At 49.1% G+C, this 25,259-nt stretch overlaps 1 protein-coding gene across 1 annotated transcript in view; it reads right to left on the minus strand.

Annotated features, from left to right (window-relative positions):
* LOC144114714 (protein phosphatase Mn(2+)-dependent 1K-like) overlaps window positions 1-12,171 on the minus strand; it is a 59,505-nt gene extending 47,334 nt beyond the window's left edge. The window contains exon 1 of the mRNA XM_077648615.1: window positions 11,650-12,171. Within this exon, the coding sequence (XP_077504741.1) occupies window positions 11,650-11,951 (302 nt within the window). The 5' untranslated portion in view covers window positions 11,952-12,171. The remainder of the gene's footprint in view (window positions 1-11,649) is intronic.
* Between the last annotated feature and the right edge of the window lie 13,088 nt (window positions 12,172-25,259).

Here is a 25,259-nt window from a genome sequence, read left to right on the forward strand (position 1 = left end):
TCTGCAATTCAGGGAGTAGGACGTATGGACGTAGTGCATGGTAACTACTATGGGGGCTGTATAACCAAGGAGTTCGTACAGGTTTGCCTTGAGGGGTGGGGGTAATGAAAAATTGATTGTCCCACCTGTGGTAGCAGTAGCAGCGTGTGCTGCCATATTGCCCCCAGGCACACATGTATGCCCTCATGTCCAAATGATTTCCAAATGATGATCTGTGTACAAATGATCAGACTGTCTGCCTGTTCATGCCTGTGGATGATACATGGGATGGCTGAGGCTGCGTCATCCTTCGAGGCAGGACGAAGAATTTCAGAGTAGGCCACATGTGAATCAGTGAAGACTCCGACTGGTTTGAGGCCGTTGTGTGGAAGGCTGGCAATCAATTCTCAGATTGCGAACAGTTCAACATGCTAGGAGGTACTAGAAAGATGATGGCAAATGCATGCCCCTCTGAGTAAGCGGAGGTCAGCATTCAAGCCCCTGCCATTTGAGCTTGGTCACCAGAGAGAGCGGCATAAGCCCCCCTGAGTATTCATATGTTCTGCGTGCAAACCCATGCCATTCAAGCTTGGTCGCCAGAGACAGCAGCATCAGTGTAGACGTCCAGGGTATCTGAGTGTGCATGTGTAAGCTGACACATGACAATGAGCTTGCAGAAGGGAGCACTGTCACGAGCTGTGGGGCGATGAATTAGTCGAGAAGTAGAGGAGTATCCCATGGGGGGGTAGAGACTGAGTGAGAGGGCGAGCATCGTCATGTCACTGAAAGTCCCAAGCCAGAAGGAGCCGGCCTTGCAGGGTATTATCCATGCGAGTGCGGTGTCAGATGTTGGCTTCATGAACGTCCGCAGTGGTGGCAACATAGCAGCGCGTTCAAGTGCAGGTATCTTGGTGTGCTTAGGAAGCCCAGTGATGGTTCACTGAGATCTATTAAGGCATTCGAGATTAGTGATGACCATGACAAAGAATGAAGCACCACAAAACATCTTTTCCCTGGCAACAGCCATCACTAGGGTGCGGCAAGCATGTTGTCTTGCTCCTCTGAACTTGTTAGAGAGGCGATGTACCATGTGTAGCATGGCCAGCCATGGCTGTTGCAATTTGTGCACCCACTTTTGTGGGCTGTTAAAGCTGGCAATATGTAAACCTAGTACTCTGATCTGCCCATTTTAGAATTGTATTGTGTGTGGCCCAATATGCAGCGAGATGCACATGTTGGGATTGGTCCAATGCTTACCACCTATACTGATGAGTTCCGTTTTATGAGGAGAAAGTTGCAGACTATTTCATCCCAGGTGGTCTCAAGACCACTGTGAAAGAATATGATAGATGGCTGGAAGAAGGTCCCCCAAGTGGTGTGGAAGTTGCGCATGTTTCACACTGCTTTTGGCAAATGGCTATACTAAAACAGGAACCTTCGGTAGCATAATTCTCAAAAGCGCAGTGTTAAGTCAGACTTTAAACTTACAGGCACTAAACAAGCTTGTGTGCTGTGGGAATATGTAGACGCTACGGCTGCGACTGCAGTGACTGCAGTGTGTCGGAATAACTCCAGCGCAGTACCAACTGGATGAATACTGGTCATTGCACCTTCATATCTGCAGATATCTTTTGTGAAATATCTGTGCCATGATATGCATGTCCCTAGCTTACAAGATTGAGCCAAATGTCTAGTGCAGATCTGTCGAATACGGTAGAATAAAGTCATTAAATTTGTTTAGTGTAGCGGTATGTTGTAAAAAGGATTTTACAGCATGAAAGAAATTTTACATCAAGTGGTTTTCCAAAACCAGCATATTTCAGAAATCGACCTTTGGACAAAACTTGCGTGCAGACTTTAAAACTTTTATAGAATTAACTATCAGAGGGGTGTCTAGCCTTTGAGGGCAAAGGCAGCGTGAAATAGGTAGTCAATAAAATTTTATAACCTCGAACCATGGTCCAGAAAAAAAAAAAAACAGTCCGACAGAAATGAAAGACATTCATTATCTGAATGATTAGAGATGGTACCACTTGACAACTTCTACAGCTTCTGTCTTATTTTATGTCGTGGCTTTCATTTCTTGCCAAAAGTGTCTCATCATCAGAGCTTTATAATTGCGAGGCAGTAATTTTGTGCTTGCAGCATGAGGGTCTGAACTTCTGCCTGTCAAGCATGCATATCCATGTGCACAATCAGCATTTCTGCAAGTTGGATCCGTTTAGCTTTTTTTCTCGGTGCACTGGATGGAGCAATTAAAAGATGTTACTACTCGTGCGCAAGGAGCCACCCCCGATTTTGTAGACAACGAGGCTGATATGAAGGTGATGATGAACATGCATTTCCATTCAGTAAGCATTCATGGCACTTTTGGCAAGGTGCACCCAAATAATCAGAATATAAGCATACATGCACCATAAAAGCTTAGGTGTCCCAAATAATCATGCGTAAACTGTCCGGAATGGCACAGTAGCTTTGGCATTTGGCTGCTGATCCCAAGGTTACAGATTTGATCACGGTTGTACCAACAGTATTTCAATAGAGGCAAAATACGAAAAATCCTCCGTGCTCTGCAGTGTCAGCACCCATTAGAGAACCCCAGGTGGTCAAAACTAATCCAGAGCCCTCCACCACGACATCCCTTATCTCAAATGTGTAACTTCGAGACATTAAGTCCTACATTTGCAATTTATGTATTCATGCATACCATCTACAACTGCTGGTGTTGCATACATGAGCACAGATATGTACTCACTCAAGTTCCTGGCCCAGCAGCAAAGTATACGGTCGTCTAGTTTTTTCCAAGCTAGACTTTTCCGGATTCAACTAGACAATTATCATATTTGGTGGGCTTCTTTAAACTGTAAACATTTAGCATTGTGGAGATCTGGATATTGCACACAAGGAAGTGTGATTTTGAGTACCAGCTCATTAAAATAGTTTTAAAAAAAATGTGTGAACTTCATGGAAATTGCTGCTTGCTAAAAAATGTTAGAATGCGCAATCTTTCTGAAGCACCTAAATAGTTTCAATTAATACCAAAAACTGTCAAGAGATGGCCTTCAGCGAGCTCCTCTATTCATATACTTATCTGTGATATTTTTTACATGCTACATTGTTTTTCTTCGTTATATATGAAACCAGTTAAATGACAAATAACATATTTTACTCCCCTACCTTTATCGTTTGTTTTGTTTTACGGGGGCTTAACGTCCCAAAGCGACTCAGGCTATGAGAGACGCCATAGTGAAGGGCTCCGGAAATTTCGACCACCTGGGGTTCTTTGACATGCACTGACATCGCACAGTACACGGGCCTCTCGAATTTCGCCTCCATCGAAATTCGACCACCGCAGCCGGGATCGAACCCATGTCTTTCAGGCCAGCAGCCGAGCCACTCAGCCACAGTGGCGGCCCCCCCTGCCTCTATCCAACACAGACTTCTTTGGATTAACTCGAAGTAGAGCAAAAAGAAATAAATTAACCTCGATATCAAACCAACAGTTTCTTTCTAAAATTCCTTTGAAATTCTAAGATAGCACCTTGCACCTTAAGATAGCTATACGCAGAGTTCACTCACTCACCGCCTTTCGAGCTGAACAGACTAAAAACTCCATGACAAAAAAGCTATAGTCCGTCGTGCAGCTGGGCATGGAGCACTGCCTTTCCATTTCAGTCATATAAACACATCCAATGAAAAACTTATCCAAAAGAAGCTCATCAGCATGCTTGTGACAACTGTGAGCAGCGCTATACTAGGCCCAAGCTACTTCCACGTCATCCATCGGTGAGTGGCCGCAACAAGCACACCTAGCGTGATGCACACTCTCCATAACCAAGGCGGGCTGTTATGTGCTTCCAGACTGAGGGGAGCTGCCTGTAATTCAATCTTCATGCTCTATTATCAGCGTAGTTTTTGCTCTGGTTCAGATGGTGACATCATCAGCTATGATGAAAATCAAGCCCCTGTGTCTCGCTGGAGGTTCCCGGCTACTACGCACATGGCCACATTAAACAGCATGGGCCCCAGGCTAGAACCCTGGGGAACTACCCTATCCAAGTAATAGATGCTTGAGGCCCATCCAGATGACATGACGTGTAAGTGAACAGGTCAGGCTACAAGGAAATTCCTCATCCAGTAGACTTCCAACAGACCCAGGATTCACCTGTTTTCTGGTGCTCGTCAACACTAAGCTGGAGAAGCCATCTTCATACCTCAAAAAGCCTATTTTTAAAAACTAGTGGCGGTTTTCCCTGAAATAATTGATATGTTGCATGAAAAACATGAATAAAATGGCCTTGCAGAGGGAGGTTAATAGCAAATATGACAATTACTGCACTATGAAGTGAGCTGAAGACTCACGGTATTAAACAAGCTCACATTATCCTACTTGAACACAGCATTTGTCTATTTCATTTCACAGTCTCTTTTTCACTCTCTCTTTAGCTGCGGCCACTATTTGTGATCTTTTTCTGATTTTTGTGTTCCCTCCGGCTCCGAGCGCTCCAAATGTGTCAACCTGAGTAGCCCTGCACCTCTGCTATCTCGCTCCTTCTGCAGCATAGTGCTTACCGACTCTATGAGCAGGTGCACCACACACAATTCCGACTGCCGTAGGTGATGTGCACGCAGCACCAATATCTGGATATCTGGCCATCTCTACGCTGCGATAACACGTGTCAAGACGCTGCGAGAGTTAAAAATTCATCCAGCGCATGCACTCCTCACTCAGGGACGCACATGCGATGCAGAGATTGCTCGGCACAGACACAAAGGTGGCCTGCCTTCGGTGCACTGGCAAAAAAGCTTCCCCCAAGAAAGTGTGCTCCCGAAAGTCAGCTCCTTCGCAGTTTTACACGAATACGCACGGAAGCCATCTTGCAGGGCTGCTCTGACTTTCGTATAGTGTTTTATAATTTTTCTCTCATCGAAAGTGCCACGCAGACACCCCTCGAGTGCTGTTGTTGGCGGGGTCGCCTGGATTCGCAGTTCATCTTAACCGAAGGACACGTGAAACAGTTCGTCTCAGACGCGATTTTATTTATTTACTTACAATACCATCTGGGCCAGTAAAGGCACTGAGAAGGGAGTGGGTCAAAATACAAGCAAAACAAAAACGGCCTAATGAAAGCGTTTACAGGGGGTTTGAATAAAAAGATGAAACATTGAATCCAAGGGTAAACCAACCATACTGTCGCACATTTTTCATTTAGTGTTCATTTAAAAAGGTCATTTAAAGTAAACTGCAGTGTGTAGCACTACACAGACAAAGATAAAATAGACGACAGACACGGTACTTTCAAAGTATATGCAGAAAAGACACTTCCAAGCACCTTTTATACACTGCTGGACACAAAATCGGTATCACGTCACTTCAACAATGTATTTATCCATCCGGATTTTTAAAAATTCCTGCGCGCGAAATACCGGCCTAATGGAGGGAAAATATTGCTCACAAGACAGCATGTTATGATCTACATTCTTTGAGATGTAATTACACATTGGTACTTCCCTAGATTTTCTAGAATTGAGGTGAAACTACTCCCAGCTGTGAGTAAAGCTTTTGCAGACGCGAGCCAAACAGCTGATCCTACAGGCTGCTCTACCTGCCAGACAAAGAAGTAGCCGAAACTCTGGCTCGGTGGGTGGGCGACCAGCGCATTTGTTATGAAGCTTACTGTTGCATTTTTGCGGAGTTTTAGTTAGAGGGCCGATGGCTCTTCCTTTTGACTAATTTTAATGAACAGATGAAGCAGCATCTTCAAGGAACCACACAACTTGCCCAGAAGCCATCAGTTGAATCCCCAACCGGTAGAGGGCACAGCCCCTTGTTTTGGGTGCTCAGTCAGCCTTTCCAAAAACTGTACCCATGGGTGGCACCAGTATTTCAGTAATTACAAAAAAATCAGGCAGGTACTGATATTTAATTCAAAATTGGTTTTTGAGGAAAGGAAATGGCACAGTAACTGTCTCACATACCTCCATAGACACCCGAAACCCCCCATAGGGGAAGGGATAAAGGAGGTGTGAAAGAAGAAAGGAGAAAGAGGGAGGTCTCCGGAATAATTTCCAATTTTTTTTTCAAGTGTCTGTATTAGTGCAGGAGCAGTAACTTCACTTGGAATAATCATTCAATGTACAGTTACGTCACGTTTCGCGTTTCGCGGCAGCCTATTAACCAATAACAGGGAGGTAGGCAGCATTCCACTGCCAATTTTTTTATACATGCCAGGGATGAAAATGTCAACTCATATGCAAAGACAGCAGCAGCAGAACTACAACTCTATCAAGCAAGTTGAAATGCACGTGTATGTGTGTGTGCATGTGTGTGGGTGGGTGGGGGGGGGGAGGCAGCTGTATGTGTAGCAGTAATCATGACAGTTTGCAGGGTTAACGATCTCTCAAAATCGGTATACAACTGCTGTTGTTGCACTATCAGCTATAGTTAAATAACTTGTTTCACCTGTCATCGTTCCTTTTTAAAGTGCAGCTCTTAGGCGCCTGGCCCGTCCATGCATTCCGCGTCGTCGTCAACAGCGAAACCGGTTGTCAAAATCGCAAAGCAGAACGCCACCTGGAAGGATACCGCAGGGTCGCTAGAACATGCCACCTGCCAGCGGGAATTCGTTTTTAGCGCTGAAAGACATCACATGAAGGAACGAACTTTACAGGACAGAGCACCTCTCCTCCGCCTTTCCACACTAAAAACGAATTCCAGTAATGCACCAACTAGCTTGCAAAAGCGTTCTCACCTGCCAGCGGTGGCGGCATGCAGGTGGCGTGTTTGGAGTAGTTGGAATACCTTTTTGGTATTTCCTCTTGTACATGCTGTAGGGGCGGTAGTTTTAAACTGTGTTTAGGAGTAGGAAGGCTAGCGGAGGTGTGTGTGCGGTAGGTTGCTGTGTGTAGGAATTCTGGCGGGCTTTTACGTTACGTAGTCGGCCGGACGATAGGTCGGCAAGCTAGGAAAGTCAAGATGGACGGGGAGCTAGTCCAGTGCCAGGAGTGCGACCGTTGGTGCTATTTAGACGAGACCGAGTTCGGGAGCTTAGCCGAGGCAGATAGGGCTAGCTTCGCGTGCAAGCTGTGTAAGCGTTTTGAGAAGGCCGTTCGGACGTTGAAAGGGGAATGGGCAGCTAGGATTAAGGAACTCAAAGGGGACCTGAAGGTGGAACGACAGGAACGGATGAAGCTAGAAACTCAGGTCGCCGAGTCGCTTAAGAGGGAGGGTGCTAAGGCCGACCTGTTGAAGCGAATCGTGGGCGAGCTGAAAGAAAAGTGGGAAAAGCGGGCCCAGCTAGAAGACCAGGTAGAAGCGCTCAAGTCGCGGCCGGCAGGTCACTCCGGCTTGGAGCAGTGTCAGGTGGTGGACGAGGCTCGTCGATCCTACAGCGCTGTAGCGCAGCAGGCTTTGAGTGGGGAAGACAGAAGTAAAAACGGGCACGGTGGCGCACGACAGTAGCGTACGGCAGCGGGAAAGCCAGCTAGCGCAATCCAGAGGGCAACAGTCGCAGTCAGGAAGCGAGCGGTTAGAGCGCAGAAGGGTTCTGGTAGTCGGTGACTCAAACACAGCGAGAGTTGAGGAAGGCGTTTTGACGACAGTGAAGGCGGACAGGCGGGTGCAGGTGGAGGCCCAGTCAGGGAAGTGCATGGTAGATGCAACGGCCAAAGCCCAGGACGTGGTAGGGGACAACATGGATGGCGAACACCTTGTCATTATTCATGCTGGTCTCAACGGTGTGCTAAAGGGGGGGAGCCAGAACCTCGAGAGCAGTTAGAAGTGGGGATGCGTAGGCTTAGAGAGGCCTCTGAGAGTGTGAATGTGACCATATGCACAATCCCAGAAGTCCAGAGGCAGGCTAGCGAAACAGAAAGGTGGGTCAATGAGGCTAACCGTGCAATTAGGTTAATGAGTCGACGACAAGGATACGGGACAATGGAAGTTAACAGGGACGTGTGCGAGGTCAGCTCCCACCCTTTTGCAAAGGATGGCATTCACTGCGGTGGTGCCACTAGCGAGAGGGTGGGTAGTAGGATAGGTCGCCAGGCAACAGCTTTTTTGGGGGGACCCAGAGCTCTGAGAGAACCAATGTAGACAAGGAAGAACCAAGGTCAAAGAGACGGAACCATAGGAGAGGAAATAGACACAAGCGCCAGGGCCAAGTTAATTCAGATATAGGTTGCACTAACATGCAAGGTGGCAGCAATAGGCTGAAATTGGAGGAAATAGAAGAACAGTTAAGGCAGGAGGAATTAATGGTATATGATTTAGTGGAAACGCATCTTAGAGACATGGAGCAACCACCCTGTAACCCAGACTACGTGTGGGAATATTGCAATAGAACAGAGGGCAGCAAAAAGGGGGGTGGAATTGGGGCATTCATTCATAAAAGTATGAATTTTCAAAGGGTTAAACTGGGATGCAAGGAACATTTATGGCTAAACGGAAAAGTGGCAGGCGAGCAAACACTCCTTGGCTTTGTATACCTGTGGACAGGAGCTAATGCCAAAGAGGAAAACAGGAAAATGGCTAGAATGTATTGCAAGCGACATTGATGAGCTAGGAGGACAGGGCGAGATAATCGTATTAGGTGACATGAATGCACACATAGAAGAGTGGATGGGTACACAGATTCGACAGGAAGCATGCTGCTGGAGATGTGTGACAGGCATGATTTAGTTGTACGCAACAGTACCAAGAAGTGTGAAGGGCCCATAACATGGGAGGCAGGGAGTCTGCACTCGAAGATAGATTATGCACTTATGTCACATAGGATCTATAATAGATTAGGGGTAATGAGCATAGATGAACATGGTTCCAGAAGTCCAGGTAGTGACCACAAGCATATCAAGTTGAGTTTCAGAAGAGAAACCATTGTAGGACTGAAGCCAGATGAACAGTCAGAGGGGAATTTTTATTCAGAAAAGCAATTGGAAGCATCTGCGAAACAAACTTAGAAAGCAATTTTTGAGAAGAATGAAACAGAATGGACTTTACCAAATTAACTAGATTACTTGAGCTAGAGCTAACTAAGGTGCGAGTCAAGCCAAAAGGGAAAAGACGCAAACCAAAGAGTTGGTGGGAGCTCAAGAAGGAGATAGAGAAATGTCAGGAAGCGTCCAGGGAACACAGATATTCCAAGAAGAGGGAGGAACCAGAAGCACAAGTAGACAGGAAAGCGGATGCCTTCATAAAGTGTAGAAGGGAAGCATCCTATTTGACTAATGAAAAAATTTGAAGAAATGGTGCCCAATGGATGTCAAAAATAAATAAAAAGGATAGAAAAGCAGCCCAGAAATTCTCGAAACATCTAAATACAATGAGTAATAAGACAAGGCCAGAGCAAAGGTTTATTGTTTACAGATCAGGGTATTCGACTAGAAGGGGATGAAGCAATGAAACACACAGGAACAAGGATGACAGAAAAATTTAAAGGAAATGTTGCACATAATTTATCGAAGGAGGATAGACCGGTTACCGCACTTGCTTCACTTGAGCAAAGAGAGTGGGAAAGGGTAGAGAAGAAGGTTCCTAGTGGCACGTCGACAGGACCAGATGGTATTCTGATTATGTTAATAAAGAAGCTAGGACCAAATCCAAGCAAACATTAATAGAGATAGTGAACAAAATGATAGTGGACAGCAAAGCCCAGATGAATGGCGATTAAGTAGAATGAATATGATATATAAGAGAAAGAAGGACAAAGCTGACGTAAGTAACCGATGACATCTGTGGTTTACAGGGTGGTGATGCAGATTATATAGGACAGACTGCAGGCTTGGGTGGAGAACGAGGGGGTGCTAGGGGAGCTACAAAATGGGTTCCGGAAACAAAGGAGGTTGGAGGACAATCTGTTTGCATTCACGCAGTGTATAGAAATTGCTAAAAAGGAACACAGGCCCCTATGGCTAGCATTTCTTGATATCAGGGGAGCCTACGGTAAAGTTATTCAAGAGGATTTGTGGGACACACTGGGCACATTGGATGTAGAAGATGGAGTAATTAATCTTTTAAAAGATATATATAAAGGTAACAGAGTGCTCATAAAATGAGAAAAAAATGTATCAGGGCCTATAGGGATACAGTGGGGGCTTAGGCAAGGATGTCCTCTGTCTCCTTTGTTGTTCATGTTTTACCAGCAAGGGTTAGAGACCAAACTAGAAAGGAGCGGACTAGGGTTCAACTCTTCTTTTTTCAAGCAAGGAGAATGGATTAAACAGTCATTTCCGGGACTAATGCAGACGGATGATGTAGTGCTAACGGCTGACAACAAGGAAGATTTTCAGAAGTTGATAGACATATTTGGTGCAGAGGGAGATAGATTAGGTTTCAAGTTTAGTAAGGAAAAATCTGCAGTCATGATTTTAATGATGAGGGCAGCGAGCATAGAATACAGAAGCTCACACTAGAAGTGCTGGATGAGTACACGTATCTTGGGGTGTGGATAAGTAACAGTGCTTAGCATCAGATAGAGCATGAAAAATATGTAATGAATAAAGCTGGTAGGAATGCAGCTGTCATGAAAAATAGAGCTCTGTGGATATACAATATGTATGAAGTGGTAAGAGGGATCTGGAAGGAGGTGATGGTTCCTGGCCTGACTTTCAGCAATGCGGTCCTGTGCTTGAGACCAGATGTTCAAGCAAGTTTCGAAATCAAACAACGCGGCGTAGGGAGGCTAGCTTTGGAAGCACATGGCAATACACGAAATCAGGGAATACAGGGTGATATGGGATGGGCGTCGTTCAAGACCAGAGAAGCTAGCAGTAAGAAAGCATTTGAGGAGCGATTGAGAAAAATGGGGAAAAGCGGTGGGCTAGGAAAGTTTTCAGGTACATGTACATAAGGAATGTTGACACGAAACGGAGAAAGCGAACTAGAAAATTGACTAACACATATCTGGACAGCAGTCAGGGGGCAAATCAGCAATCATCTGTTAAGAAAAAGGTTAAAGAAACAGAGAGAGCTCTGTGGAAAACGGGGATGCTGACGAAATCAGCACTGGGAACATATAGGATTCTTAAGCAAGAAATTTCCAAAGAAAATATCTATGATAATTGTAGGGGAAGCTCTTTGTTGTTTGAGGCCAGGACGGGAGCTTTGCGGACTAAGACATATAGAGTCAGGTACCACGAGATAGAGACGTTGTGCATTGCGTGCGGAGAGGAGGAGCAAACGGCTGAACACTTGACACTTTTCTGCAAAAGGGCTTCACGCTACAGTGGAAAGCAGCGGAGATGATTTATCCAAGGCATTGGGGTTTAAGGACAGTGAAGGAAAAGTAGATTTTAAGCGCGTAAAAGTAACCAAGCGACGGTTATCTGATTGGTGGCTAAAATCAAGACAAGAGTAAAATTTCGCAAGGCACGTATAGGTGGCTTGAACCACCACCCGATTTAAAGGGTTCAACCGTATCCATCCATCCATCCATCCAATATCAGCTACATCGGCTACACAATACAGAACACATAACAGGCCAAGGTGAACGTAGTTAAGTAGGCATCCAACATGAACGCAGCACAGACTGAAGAAATGCAGCTGGCAAGCCACTTCAAGGCGGGCAGGTCACTCGCAGTATCTTTGTTTTTTGTTTTTTAAGCTAACCTTTCAGCGACCCCTTGTACGCAGTTCTGAGAGAAAGAACTCAGGCACCCAAATACAGTACACACCTGTAGCGGTCTTCATTGTAGGTTCGTCGGCCGAGAATCGTCGCGCAGCCGGCATGTTCACCAGATATTTTGGGCACGGGCTTGCCAACTTTGATGCTCTGCTGCAGTAAAAGCGGCAAATCGATCCGATTGTCCCACGTTCCTAAAGTGTCAAAATTAATGTGCTGCTGACGCTGTCCAATGTTTTCGGGGTCCGAGAGAACTTGCTTCTCACGTACAGACGGCCGAAATAAAGGTTTCAAGACATCTCTATTTAAGCGGGACACCCGCGGTAGGTTCAACCGCAAGAGCAACAGCGACATGCAAAGAACGTTGCTAAAACACACGACGAATAACCACTTTGTCGTGAGTAACAGCCAACGTTGGTAACAGCCGCAAACAGCGCCGATGTTACCAATTATGTTGCGTGCAGAAAAAGAAAATCAGAATTGTCTGCGACTGTGTACGAACTATTCAAACGAGAATTAACGTCAGCATCAACGCTACCCCGTACGCATCTGCGACAACCGGCTACAACCTGACACCCTGCAATCGTGCCTGCAATACAACCGTGACCGCATTCAACTCAAAAATAAATAAATAATCTATTTAAAAATATCGAGTTTAAAAATAATAGCGTTAAGTCTGCCAGCTCAGTTTAGAGATATGTAAAGAAAAAATTACGAGTGATTTAGCAGATTTAGTGATTAGTGAGGTTACTTCGGTTTCGGTTTCGGGACGAGACAAGTGTTACGTTTTGGAATAGTTTGTAGCTAAAGGTGGCTCTGCAGGAAAAAAAAACACAAAATTATCTACACTGCGCCAAGAGATGCTGCCGTCGAAACCAACTCGCGTACGCAATATATTTCAAAGCGTGCGCATCTCTTCTGGTTATAAACAATTTTTTTATGTCTGGAGTGTAGTACCGCACTATAGTACTTTTTCAACCTAGCTGTTGCTGCATCGGCTTCCTTTTTCGCTCCTAGCTGGCAGCAACAGCGTGGCTACGGCGGGCGGCTACACTGACTTATTAAATGAATCAGAGAAAGTACGAGGTGTACAGGGAAACCAACAGTCTGCAATCTCAACTTCTGGGCCGATACAGCATACCCGAATGCAAAATGCAAGTATTAGGAAGACGGGATGCATGACGAGAAGCAGCTAGCTTTTTCGCCCGAAGAACCTTGAGATGTGCTTCCTGTAGAACGGGCACTGAAGTCACACAGTTACTTTGAATAAGGCATGCAGATGAGATCTCTCTTTTTTGGAAGAAACTTGTCAAGTGCGCGGCGAACATAAAGGAGCTATAGACACCCAACTTTTGGGTGCCTGTTTCCTTCTTTGTGATGATGCGTAAGGCATTATTATTCATGGATTACCACGTGATATTCTCCAGGACCACTTAATAATTTATAATCGAATTTCCTTCCAGTGCTGTTTCGGTTTTTGTTTCAACAGCCAAATGATGACTGTGACGTCAAAGTGTGGTTATCTTTCCTTCCTCCATTCATGGGGCCTTACGGTCTGGGCACAGCAATTAGGAGGGGGTGCCTCGACCCAGCCGGCTATCATCAACGGAGACAGCGGAGAAAGTCTAGTAGTAATTAAGCTATCTCCGCCACAGTGAAGCAAAAGTAATGAAAAGCTTATAACTTTTCGGCTTCTCTCCTCTCCTAGAGCCTTCGGATAACCGAGCCTCTCATTGGCCGAGGTGCCGGGGTCGCGTGTTAGAGCGCGCTTTTTGGCTCCGCAGCAGACGCCGGCGCCATTCCCAGGGCTTGAAATCAGGCTTCGTTTTCTTTTTGTGCGACAAAGTTTTTGCGGGAAGCGTTTCTCCAGCTTTGACGGTGCTAACACGCTGCAGCAATACCGAGCTTCTGTTGCGCTTACGGGTGCAACAACCGAGGAGGCAGAGGAAAAGGTTCCTTGTAATTCCGTCCGGAAAAAGCAACGCGTCTCGCCGAATGGTTTTGCTGCATAGGATCGGTCGATCAAACTTGGATAATGTGCTGGATCTGCGTATTTCGATGTGAGTTTCCGTCCTTCATTTGTCAGTCTCGTTTTTTCAGAGGATTTGGTGTGAAGCGCGATCGACTGCAGTCTTTCTTCGCATTTAATGCCAATTGACATGGTTGTAGATGGATTCGTTCGCTCGCGGACTACGAAAGCCGTGCTTCTCGTTCTCTTAGCACCGCCGCTCTGCAATTGTAGCTTTGATGTAGCGCGCATTACATGGTGCATTGGTTTGGTTGTGACAGTTGCGCTTCATGCTGTTTGATCTCAGCTGTTTACGCTGTTCGCAGTGCATGTATAGGTTTCATGTTGTGCGCATCGCTGGAGGTATTTGTTTTGTTGCAAATGGGGTCTCTTACTCACCAACTCGGTATTAAAGAGGCGGTTCTCGATGTTTGAGCGACGCTGTTGAAGCTGCTCGCGAAGCAGGTCTAGCTTTCATGTTGCTCGTTGCTGACCGTATTCTTTCTGGCGGGGTTCATACCAAATTGGTCGTTACTGTGCCTAGACCACGGAGGAAGACTGTATAGGATTGGAAACTGACCCGTCTGCGGCGACCAGAAAAGGTCACAAGCCCGCGGCGCCACTATCCTGCTGGCGGCGCCTGGCGACCTGGAAAGAAACTACTGAAATACAACGTCACGGCGTGCCCGCTGAAGCAAACACCCGTGTCGTCTGCTTGTCGTCTGCTTTGAGCGCGCGCCGCCAGAGCCGCCTGGCCGAGCACTGCATTTTTTTATTTTTCTTCCCTGCTGCTTCTACGAGGCGCCGCATTGTGCCGCCACTGCATGCGACCCCGTCGGCGCATACAATTGTGACTATCTGGTCGCCTGCGCTCGCTCGCGCTGACCGGAGTTTCACCTCCTATGTAGTCTTGTTCCGTGGCCTAGGCACAGTAACGGCAGCTATCGCTCGAGTACTCTATATCAGCGTGGATAATACTTCAGAATGCAAGCGAGGACCTCAGTTAAAAATTGTTGCAGGCATTTTTTCTTGTGCTTTCAATGTCATTTTCAAGCAACTTTTTAAACGAACAACATGTACTCAGTCAAACAGGACTGAGTAAATTCGTGTTTTGATTTTCCAGTGGTTCAATTTTTCTTTTGCACACTACTTCGACCGAAAGCAATTAACTGCGGCAGTCCTGGCTGCTCCGCATTATGGGCTGCAATTACACGAGGGAAGATGTGTCTTACAAGTCAATATTGCACACGCTGACCAAAGATGACAATAACCTAAACAAACATTCTAGAGAGTCATGCAGCGCTGTGGATGCGCGCGAAGCAGCCATTGAAGGCTTTTGATTGCTGTATTAATTGTTTGGGTTGATTATAGCAATAATAATAATAAATTATTATTGTTATTATTATTATTATTATTATTATTATTATTATTATTGCTGTAATCAACCGAAACAATTAACCCTGCATCAAAATTCTGCTTGTCACAACCGTGTTACAGTGCGCAACTGGGGCATCGTATTCATCTATTTACAAATATTAAGGGACTACCTCCAGTCGGATCCTTTTAACGTTAGCCTGAGGTGTGCGAGGTATATAGTACCTCCGAAACAATAGCTAAGCTTTCGTGCACTAAAAAAAATTTAAAACTGAGATTATTAGGCACCTACGCACTGAATAGCATAGCCGATTGCACGAGCTAGCGTGCCTTTGAAAGAAGAATATTTCATGACAGCATTACGTCGCCATCCGTTCTTATAAAGCCTAGGCCGCACGCTACTCGTATGCCGTTCAATTAAAAGGTTATTCACTATAAGGTATTCACTATAGGGCCGCGAGCTTTGTCGCGCACGCCACCTCCACCGCAATCACAGCGATCGTAGTACAAAAAGTTCCGATAAAGCAGTGCAGCGTTGCTCAGAGCAGTTATTTGAGTAACTAATTTTTATTCTCCCATGCCATTATCTCATTTCGACACGAAGCCAAGGCAGAAAACGCACATGTGGTCTACTGTGCGCCAAAGCGCGAGCGCTGGGAGCGTCTGCTAGCTTCCCCCCGTCTAGGTGCCGCCACCATCGGCGCCCGGGATAGGATAGGATAGGATAGGAAAACTTTTAATATCCAACAGAAAGAGGGTAGCCAGAGGGCTACCCGCCTAGACGACGACCGAAAGGTCTTGACTCTCGGCGGCGGCTTCGGCCAGTCGGACGAGTTGTAACTGAGTCGCCGGGTCGGAGCTCAGTAGTAAGGTCTCCCATTGATCTTTTGTGTTAATACCTCGTCCCTCCCGGGGAGCATGAGGACATTCCCATAGTATGTGGTCCAAGGTGGCCCTAAGTTCGCAGTTCGCGCATTTTTCTGAAAATTGCCCTGGGTACATAAGACTCCAGAGGGCCGGGTTTGGAAATGTGTAAGTTTGTAACCGGCGCCAGTTGATGGCTTGGTATCTGGACAAGGATCTATCCGCTGGAGGAAGTCTAGCTCGTTGCAAACGATAGTGTTGTGTAATTTCTCTGTAGGTCACCATGCGATCCCTGTCTGTAAAGACCACCTCGCTCGGGTTTGCCCGGAAAGAAAAGCCTCGGGCGAACTCGTGGGCCGTCTCATTACCAGGCAGGGATGCATGTGCTGGTGTCCAGACTAGCGTAATTTTCCGGTCTATTACATGACGGCTTAGAATTGTATTCGTTAGAGGGGAGACCCGGCCCCTGCTGAAATTTAGTATGGCAACTTTGGAGTCACTTGGAGCCATAGCACTGGCTTGTGTAGGCACAAAAGGCGCATGGGAGGAGCCGGGAGACGGGTGGAGATGTCGCTACTTTTCGCTTACTTTTCGCATGTCGCCTACTAGTCGGATGTCGCTTACTACACGGGCACCGCAAAGGCCTTTGAGAATCAGGTCCTTATATCCAAAGGCGTAAGGAGTGCAGCTACACGGCACAAATGTTGCGCATTTGCCGCAAAGGGCCTTGGAGGCGAAGACGCCCGTCAGAGACCTTTGGAGTCCAAAGGCGCGGCTAAGGTGGCTAGATTGGAAAGGTGTGAAAACCGGCCGGGGAAACATGGCCCCGCAGCGCGCCGATGCCGTGCGGTGGCGCTGACGGCAGAGGCGCGGTAAGGCGCGCAGCCAAATTGAGCACATCGCGGAGGCTAAATTTAACCACTGAAACGAAAATGAGCCCGTTTTGCTTATCGCGCGTTTTCTGCTAGTGTCAAAGAATGGGTCTTTATCATAAAATATTGCTTCGTCAACTCGCATCATTATTCCCATGAAATGCGCCGCTTCACAAGCCGAGTTTGCATTGCATAGCTGGACTGAAGCGCGTTTTGTGCGTGCACATTTCGAGACGCTGCCCAGGATTTGAGGGACGCTGTTAATGCCGAAGCGGAAGGTTTCGGAATAATTTAAATAATGTTAATAATAACTGGTCTTGGGGGAAAGGAAATGGCGCGCGGTATCTGTCCCATATATCGGCGGACACCTGAACCGCGCCGTAAGGGAAGGGATTCCTATTCCACCTCAAGAGGCGGTAAAGTAAGACATACGTTCCGCTGAATTTCGTTCTGAAATCACTAGCATAATAAAAACTATAGCTGCTGAAGAACTCGGAGCGATGCACCAACAGCTCATACAAGCCCATGGGCACAGCTGATACAGTCCATGACGGACAGGATAGAAGCTACGATCCACACACGCTTGGAAAAACATGAAGCCGGCACCAATAAGCTTTTCGAACTTGTACCTCATGAGGAATTGCCTCGCAAGCTGCGCGCAGTTCAACACGCTGCCTGTCCTGATCCAGTATCTCCAGACCAGCAACATGGCACACAAAAATAGCACGCAAAAAGTTGGCGGCGACGCCAGTCCACTACACCAAAAGAAACAATTATATGGCAATGGAACTGTCGCAGCATAACATACGCCGAAAACAAGCGCAACTAGCAGCATATATATCGCAAACTCCCCTAATCCCTCCCTCCCCCCTGTTACGTTTCGCCTACGACGCGCGGTATAGCCGGCGCGGATGCAACGGACGCCGGGGCTTCGTTCAAAGTGGCGGTCATTTTGGGCCCGTTCTTCGCTGCCGCAACGCCTCCCGCCAAGCGCGTCCAGGCAGGTTTCAATGCCACGTGTCGTCGTGTGTGCGTGTGTGTGTGTGTGCATGTTGGTGCCCACGCTTGTCAAAGCGCGGCAGCCGGGGAGACAAGCTCCTCAACTGGGAGGCGAGGAGGTCTGACCGGCGCCGGCCCGGCGGACGCGCACGTCACGTCTGAACATGAACGAGCGTCGCCGTATCGGGCGACTCATCCCAAGCCGTTCCTTCTTGCCCTCGACTCCGAAGGTATAAAAGCCGCTGCCCCGGACGCCAGAGAGGAGACTTCGATTTCTTCCTTCGAGTAACGTGGTCGCCCTGACCGGCTGCTCTTTTGCGATGCCAGAATAAACAAGTTGTTCTGTTGCCAGTCGACTCATCCTTTGCCGGGACCTTCGGATGTTTCCAGCTGGGCCCCAGGCCGCCAGGCCAACGCTACCCTTGGGGCTTGCAACCCATTTGCAACAACTGGTTGCCAGCGGTGAGATCGCGACAACGGAGGCCAGCAGCGAAGATATGCGGTCAACTGTATGCTGAGCAGCTCAACGACCATCCGGGAGCAGTGCAACGAGCCCTGTGTGATGACTGGTTGCCTGCAGCGGAACGACTGCGCTGAATTCTTGGCTGCGAGGTTTGGTGAGTGCGGGACTTTCTTCTTCTGAGTTTTGCCAGGCTTTTGTTAGTGTCAGAAACAGAGCTGGTAATTGTGTTGTCGTTGCTGCCGGGTTAGTTTGCGGCAAGACAATAGTAGGCAGTAGAGAAAGCAGCATTCGGAGCAGCCATGGATTTGAAGTCGTTGCGCAAACCGAAATTGCTGGAGCTTGCAAGAGAGTTGGGTCTGGATGTCTCAGACAAACTCAGAAAACCAGAACTGCTAAGGGCTATTCTTGAGTTGGAGGCTGAGGATGACGAGCTGTCGGAATGCCTTGAGACCATTGAGGAGAGGGAGCAAAAAGAGAAAGACGAGCGCGAACGTAAAGAGCAAAAAGAGAAAGACGAGCGCGAACGTAAAGAGCAAAAAGAAAAAGAGAAAGAAGAGCGCGACCGTCAACACGCTTTGGAAATGAAGCGTCTCGAGGTAGAGATGGAACGCGCTCGTAATGGAAGTCAGGCACACGGTGCAGGAGAACGGGTATCGTTCAAAATGACTGACCTGATGCGGCCGTTTAAGCTTGGAGAGGACATTGGTTTGTTCCTGGTTAACTTTGAGCGAACGTGCGAGAAGCAGGGGTTCTCTCGGGAAACGTGGCCACAGCGCTTGCTCACTTTGTTACCCGGCGAGGCGGCCGACGTAGTCGCTCGCTTGAAGAGAGAGGAGGCAGAGGATTTCGACCAAGTGAAATCGAGTCTGCTAAAAAAGTACAGGCTGTCACGGGAGGCGTTCCGTCGGAAGTTTCGGGAAAATGAAAAGGGCAGAAGTGAGTCATATACAGAGTTTGCCTACAGGCTTATGTCAAACATGCAGGAGTGGCTCAAAGAAGAGAAAGCGTTTGGTGACCACGAGAAAATTCTTCAGTGTTTCGGGCTGGAACAGTTTTACAGTCGGTTACCTGAGAACGTGCGGTACTGGGTCTTGGATAGGCCAGACGTTAGTACAGTGGCTAAAGCCGCCGAGCTAGCCGAGGAGTTTGTGACGCGTCGGGCTCGCGGAGCTAAGGACGGTCAAAAGGGTGAATTTGGCTCCAAGTCTGAGAGGCCGAAGTTCACACCCATGAGAGCAAGGGGGGACACACGTAGTGCGGATGCGAGTGAAAGCAGTCCGACCGAACGTAAGGAGACGGCGGCAGCCGAAGCCGAACGCAGAAAGCGGTTCGAGACGAGGCAAGCGCGCGTGTGTTATACGTGCCAGAAGCCGGGTCACTTTTCGGCGCAGTGTCCAGAAACAAAAAGAAAAGTCGTGTGTTTGTCATTATGTAGCACTGACGAGAACATGAAGCTTCTCGAGCCTTACATGCGAGACTTCCTCGTGAACGGGAAAGAGTGCCGAGTGCTTCGTGATTCCGCAGCTACAATAGATGTAGTTCACCCCTCTTACGTAGAACCCGATATGTTCACGGGCGAGTGCGCATGGATCAAGCAAGCCGTGGAAGCTCATAGCGTGTGTCTGCCCGTAGCAAAAGTGCTTATTGAAGGACCTTTCGGAGCACTTGAGACGGAGGCCGTAGTGTCATCTATGCTGCCCCCCCCCCCCCCCAGTACCCGTACCTATTTTCGAACAGGTCCGATCACCTCCTGCGCGAGAAGGGGCTTTTGTTTGGTGAGGCTAGCGTTCAGGCCTTAACCAGATCGAGAGTTCGGGAGCTCGCTGCAAAGGCGGTAGTTGCGGGGCCGACGTTGTCGAACAATGAGAAAGGGTCGGAGGCGCAGCAAGCTGATACTCAGAGCACGTCCGAACTGAATAAAATTGAGCCTGTAGCGTTGAAGGCACCAGGTACTGGAGAGGAAATGCCCGACACGGGAAAGTTAGAAGAGCTTCCGGTCGAGCTTCCGGGACTAGGCTCAGTGACGAACAGGGAAGACACTGATCAGGTCATTAGTGACTTAATCATTTAAGCACCGCTGTCGCCTGAGCAGAAAACCGAACTACACCAACTCTTACAAGAGTTTCAAGGTCAGTTCTCTGAGAGGCCTGGTAGGACTTCTGTCCTTACGCATGATATAGAACTTACCTCCCCAGAGCCAGTACGATCCAAGGCGTACCGGGTGTCACCCCGCCAGCGCGATATTATGGAGGCTGAGGTAAAGCAAATGCTACAGCTCGGTGTTATTGAGGCGGGTGAGAGTGATTATACCTCCCCTTTGATTTTAGTTGAGGTACCGGGCAAGGAACCTCGCCCTTGCGTCGACTACCGCAGGCTTAATTCCATCACTAAGGATCAAATTTATCCGATCCCTAACATCGAGGAGCGCCTTGAGAAAGTTAGTAGCGCTCAGTTTATTTCCACCCTAGATCTTGTCAGGGGTTATTGGCAGGTTCCACTTACAGAAGAGGCTAGTAGGTATGCGGCGTTCATTTCACCAATGGGAACATTCCGTCCTAAAGTTTTGAGTTTTGGTTTGAAGAACGCGCCATACTGCTTTTCAAGCCTCATGGACAAAGTGTTGCGGGGACAGGAAGAATTCGCTTTACCGTATTTAGACGACGTAGCGATATTCTCCGCATCCTGGTCTGAGCATATGGCACACATGCGGGCAGTGCTAACCCGCCTGCGCGAAGCGGGCTTGACAATCAAGGCTCCCAAGTGCCAATTAGCACAGGCCGAGGTTGTCTACCTCGGTCACGTGATTGGACAGGGTCGTCGCCGCCCCTCTGAAATAAAGGTGGCTGCTGTGCGAGACTTCCCGCAACCGCGCACGAAGACCGATATTCGGTCGTTCTTAGGTGTCACCGGCTACTATCAGAGGTACATCCCCAGGTACTCCGATATCGCGGCTCCCCTGACGGATGCTCTAAGAAAAACAGAGCCCCAAACAGTCGTCTGGGGCGAGACAAAGGAAAGAGCTTTTAGCGCCCTAAAGAGCGCCCTAACAAGCCAGCCTGTGCTACGATCGCCAGACTACACAAAAGGGTTCGTTGTTCAGTGCGATGCTAGTGAGCGAGGCATGGGCGTTGTACTGTGCCAAAGGGACAATGGAGAAGTGGAACACCCCGTCCTGTATGCTAGTCGTAAGCTGACCTGTCGTGAGCAGGCATACAGCGCCACCGAGAAAGAGTGTGCGTGCCTCGTGTGGGCCTTTCAGAAATTGTCATGCTACCTAGCCGGCTCGAGGTTTATCATTGAGACGGATCACTGCCCTCTCCAATGGCTGCAGACCATCTCTCCCAAAAATGGCCGCCTCCTGCGCTGGAGCCTCGCTTTGCAACAATATTCCTTTGAGGTGCGTTACAAAAAGGGGAGTCTCAACGGTAACGCCGATGGCTTAAGTCGAAGCCCCTAACGTAGGAATCCGCCTCAAAGTTGTTTGTTACTGATGTTTTCTTCCTGAGGCAGGATTTTTAACATATTGCTTTTGTTTAGTGTTTCAAAGTGATTATGTGCTTTCTTGTGCAATTTTCCAATTTGTGGACGCGTTCTGAGTGCTGCTTGACTACTGTAAGGAACTAGGCAGTAGTATAAAAGGGGAAAGAGCCTGGCAGAGCTTAGTGAGGGTTGTCTCGTGCTTGCTGACTGAGCGGTTGCGTTTCGGCGTAGTTATAACGCTTGCTGGGAACGAGCACAAAAATGGCAACTCTCCCGAAGTGACTTTGCAGTGTCCTGTGTGATCCTGAACCCGAGAACGAGGCCTTCTCTGTGCGCTGCGCTCAAGCAACGTCGAGGGACAACCGGTTTCGATTACGAGCATCATCGAGCGACATCCCTCTGGACAGCGGATGCAGTCCCTTGACCATCGGGATCTCCTTCTCCCGGCGGGGCGGTCTGTTACGTTTCGCCTACGACGCGCGGTATAGCCGGCGCGGATGCAACGGACGCCGGGGCTTCGTTCAAAGTGGCGGTCATTTTGGGCCCGTTCTTCGCTGCCGCAACGCCTCCCGCCAAGCGCGTCCAGGCAGGTTTCAATGCCACGTGTCGTCGTGTGTGCGTGTGTGTGTGCATGTTGGTGCCCACGCTTGTCAAAGCGCGGCAGCCGGGGAGAGAAGCTCCTCAACTGGGAGGCGAGGAGGTCTGACTGGCGCCGGCCCGGCGAACGCGCACGTCACGTCTGAACATGAACGAGCGTCGCCGTATCGGGCGACTCATCCCAAGCCGTTCCTTCTTGCCCTCGACTCCGAAGGTATAAAAGCCGCTGCCCCGGACGCCAGAGAGGAGACTTCGATTTCTTCCTTCGAGTAACGTGGTCGCCCTGACCGGCTGCTCTTTTGCGATGCCAGAATAAACAAGTTGTTCTGTTGCCAGTCGACTCATCCTTTGCCGGGACCTTCGGATGTTTCCAGCTGGGCCCCAGGCCGCCAGGCCAACGCTACCCTTGGGGCTTGCAACCCATTTGCAACACCCCCAATGTCATCGCTCTGCAAGAGACGGAAACAAATCGCATTCATATCCGCGGTTATCGCACGGCAGTCCTTACGCCACGTACGGCAATCTTGACACTCGCATCCATGCCGGTGCTAGACCGCACACCGACAAACACGCCAGCAAGCACGGACACTCAGTATACCGCGATAGAGCTCAGCTCACCCGGGCACACATATGGCCTCACTATTCTTAACATATACAGCAATCCTAAAGATAAAGGCAGAGTTATTCCGGGCATCGTGGGCTCCTTTCGTTCCTCAAATCTCCTTGTGGTGGATTATTTTAATGCACGTAACACGCACTGGGATACACCTCGGATACCCCCAAAGGTAACGTCATTTCTACCGCAATGCATGGCTGATTACAACCTTGGCCTGATCACAAACCCCACCGTACCCACTCGCATTGGCACAAGTGTCACCCGCGACACCACACCCGATCTCACATGGGCCACACCGAACATAATCGTTAAATCTCACACGGTGCTCCAAGACAGCGTTGGGAGTGACCACTCTCCAGTCTCCACTACTATTGCTTACAATTCCAAGATTTTCAGCCCTCGTTCACAGCTCCTCACTTACTGGGATAAATTGCGCTCATACTTGGCAGCTTATTCTACCGAACCCCGTACTGTCACTGACTGGGCATACCGTCTGGCGGAGGCTATCCAGGCGAACAGCACACGCATTAAAAACACCCCTGCGGCACCGCAGGTTGATCCGCACCTGGCTCATCTATGGGAGGACCGACAGGGACTTCTCAAGCGCTGGCGTCACCAGCGACACAATCGTAAATTGAGACTCCGCATAGCCGCTCTCACTCGTGAGGCAGAATACGCGAACACCCTAGCCCGCGCAAACTGGGCAACTTTTTGTAACGACCTCAAGGGTACATTAAGCACTAAACGCACGTGGTCCCTCCTACGCGCTCTCTTAGATCCAAAAACCACTAAATCTGAGACACAAGTATGCTGTCACGAGTGAGTGCGAGACGCCGCGGCAAGAAGTCAAACCGCCAAAGAAACCACGGCACGCAGCGGACGAAACCGACATAGACACTGGGAGGGAACGGAGCAGACGGTGCAAAGGGCGCGCGTCTGCGCGGAAGCAATAATCGTTTACGTGGAGACGGAGGAAAAGCAGACGGCGTGGGCGCACAGCTCCGGAGACCGCAAGTGCGTGTGAATCCACGGCCGCGAAGATACATGGGCGCAACGCACCCGCGGGGAGAGGAGAACGGTATGCAACGGCATCCCCTCCGTGCGGCCGCCCCGAGTTGAGACAAAGGGGACTTGAGCTTTGACGCCGGTGTAGGAAACACGCACCGAGGCTGCCCTCCTGGGCCGACGCAACCCCGTGTTGCATCTGGGTTGCAAGCCCCAAGGGTAGCGTTGGCCTGGCGGCCTGGGGCAAAGCTGGAAACATCCGAAGGTCCCGGCAAAGGATGAGTCGACTGGCAACAGAACAACTTGTTTATTCTGGCATCGCAAAAGAGCAGCCGGTCAGGGCGACCACGTTACTCAAGGAAGAAATCGAAGTCTCTCTGGTGTCCGGCGCAGCTGTGTTTTATACCCTCGGAGTCGAGGGCAAGAGGGAACGGCTTGGGAAGAGGCGCCCGATACGGCGACGCTTCGACATGTCCAGACGTGACGGGCGCGTCCGCCAGGCCGGCGCCGGTCAGACCTCCTCGCCTCCCAGTTGGGGAGCTCCTCTCCCCGGCTGCCGCGCTTTGACAAGCGTGGGCACCAACATGCACACACACACACACACACGCACGCACGACGACACGTGGCACTGAAACCTGCCTGGACGCGCTTGGCGGGAGGCGTTGCGGCCGCGATGAACGAAGCCGCGGCGTCCGTTGCATCCGCGCCGGCTATACCGCGCGTCGTAGGCGAGACGTAACAGACCGCCCCGCCGGGAGAAGGAGATCCCGATGGTCAGGGGACTGCATCCGCTGTCCAGAGGGATGTCGCTCGATGATGCTCATAATCGAAACCGGTCGTCCCTCGACGTTGCTTGAGCGCAGCGCACAGAGAAGGCCTCGTTCTCATGTTCAGGATCACACAGGACACTGCAAAGTCACTTCGGGAGAGTTGCCATTTTTGTGCTCGTTCCCAGCAAGCGTTAGAACTACGCCGAAACGCAACCGCTCAGTCAGCAAGCACGAGACAACCCTCACTAAGCTCTGCCAGGCTCTTTCCCCTTTTATACTACTGCCTAGTTCCTTACAGTAGTCAAGCAGCACTCAGAACGCGTCCACAAATTGGGAAATTGCACTAGGAAGCACATAATCACATTGAAACACTAAACAAAAGCAATATGTTAAAAATCCTGCCTCAGGAAGAAAACATCACTAACAAACAACTTTGAGGCGGATTCCTACGTTAGGGGCTTCGACTTAAGCCATCGGCGTTACCGTTGAGACTCCCCTTTTTGTAACGCACCTCAAAGGAATATTGTTGCAAAGCGAGGCTCCAGCGCAGGAGGCGGCCATTTTTGGGAGAGATGGTCTGCAGCCATTGGAGAGGGCAGTGATCCGTCTCAATG

The sequence above is a fragment of the Amblyomma americanum genome, chromosome 1 (assembly GCF_052857255.1).
Source record: "Amblyomma americanum isolate KBUSLIRL-KWMA chromosome 1, ASM5285725v1, whole genome shotgun sequence".
NCBI lineage: Eukaryota > Metazoa > Arthropoda > Arachnida > Ixodida > Ixodidae > Amblyomma > Amblyomma americanum.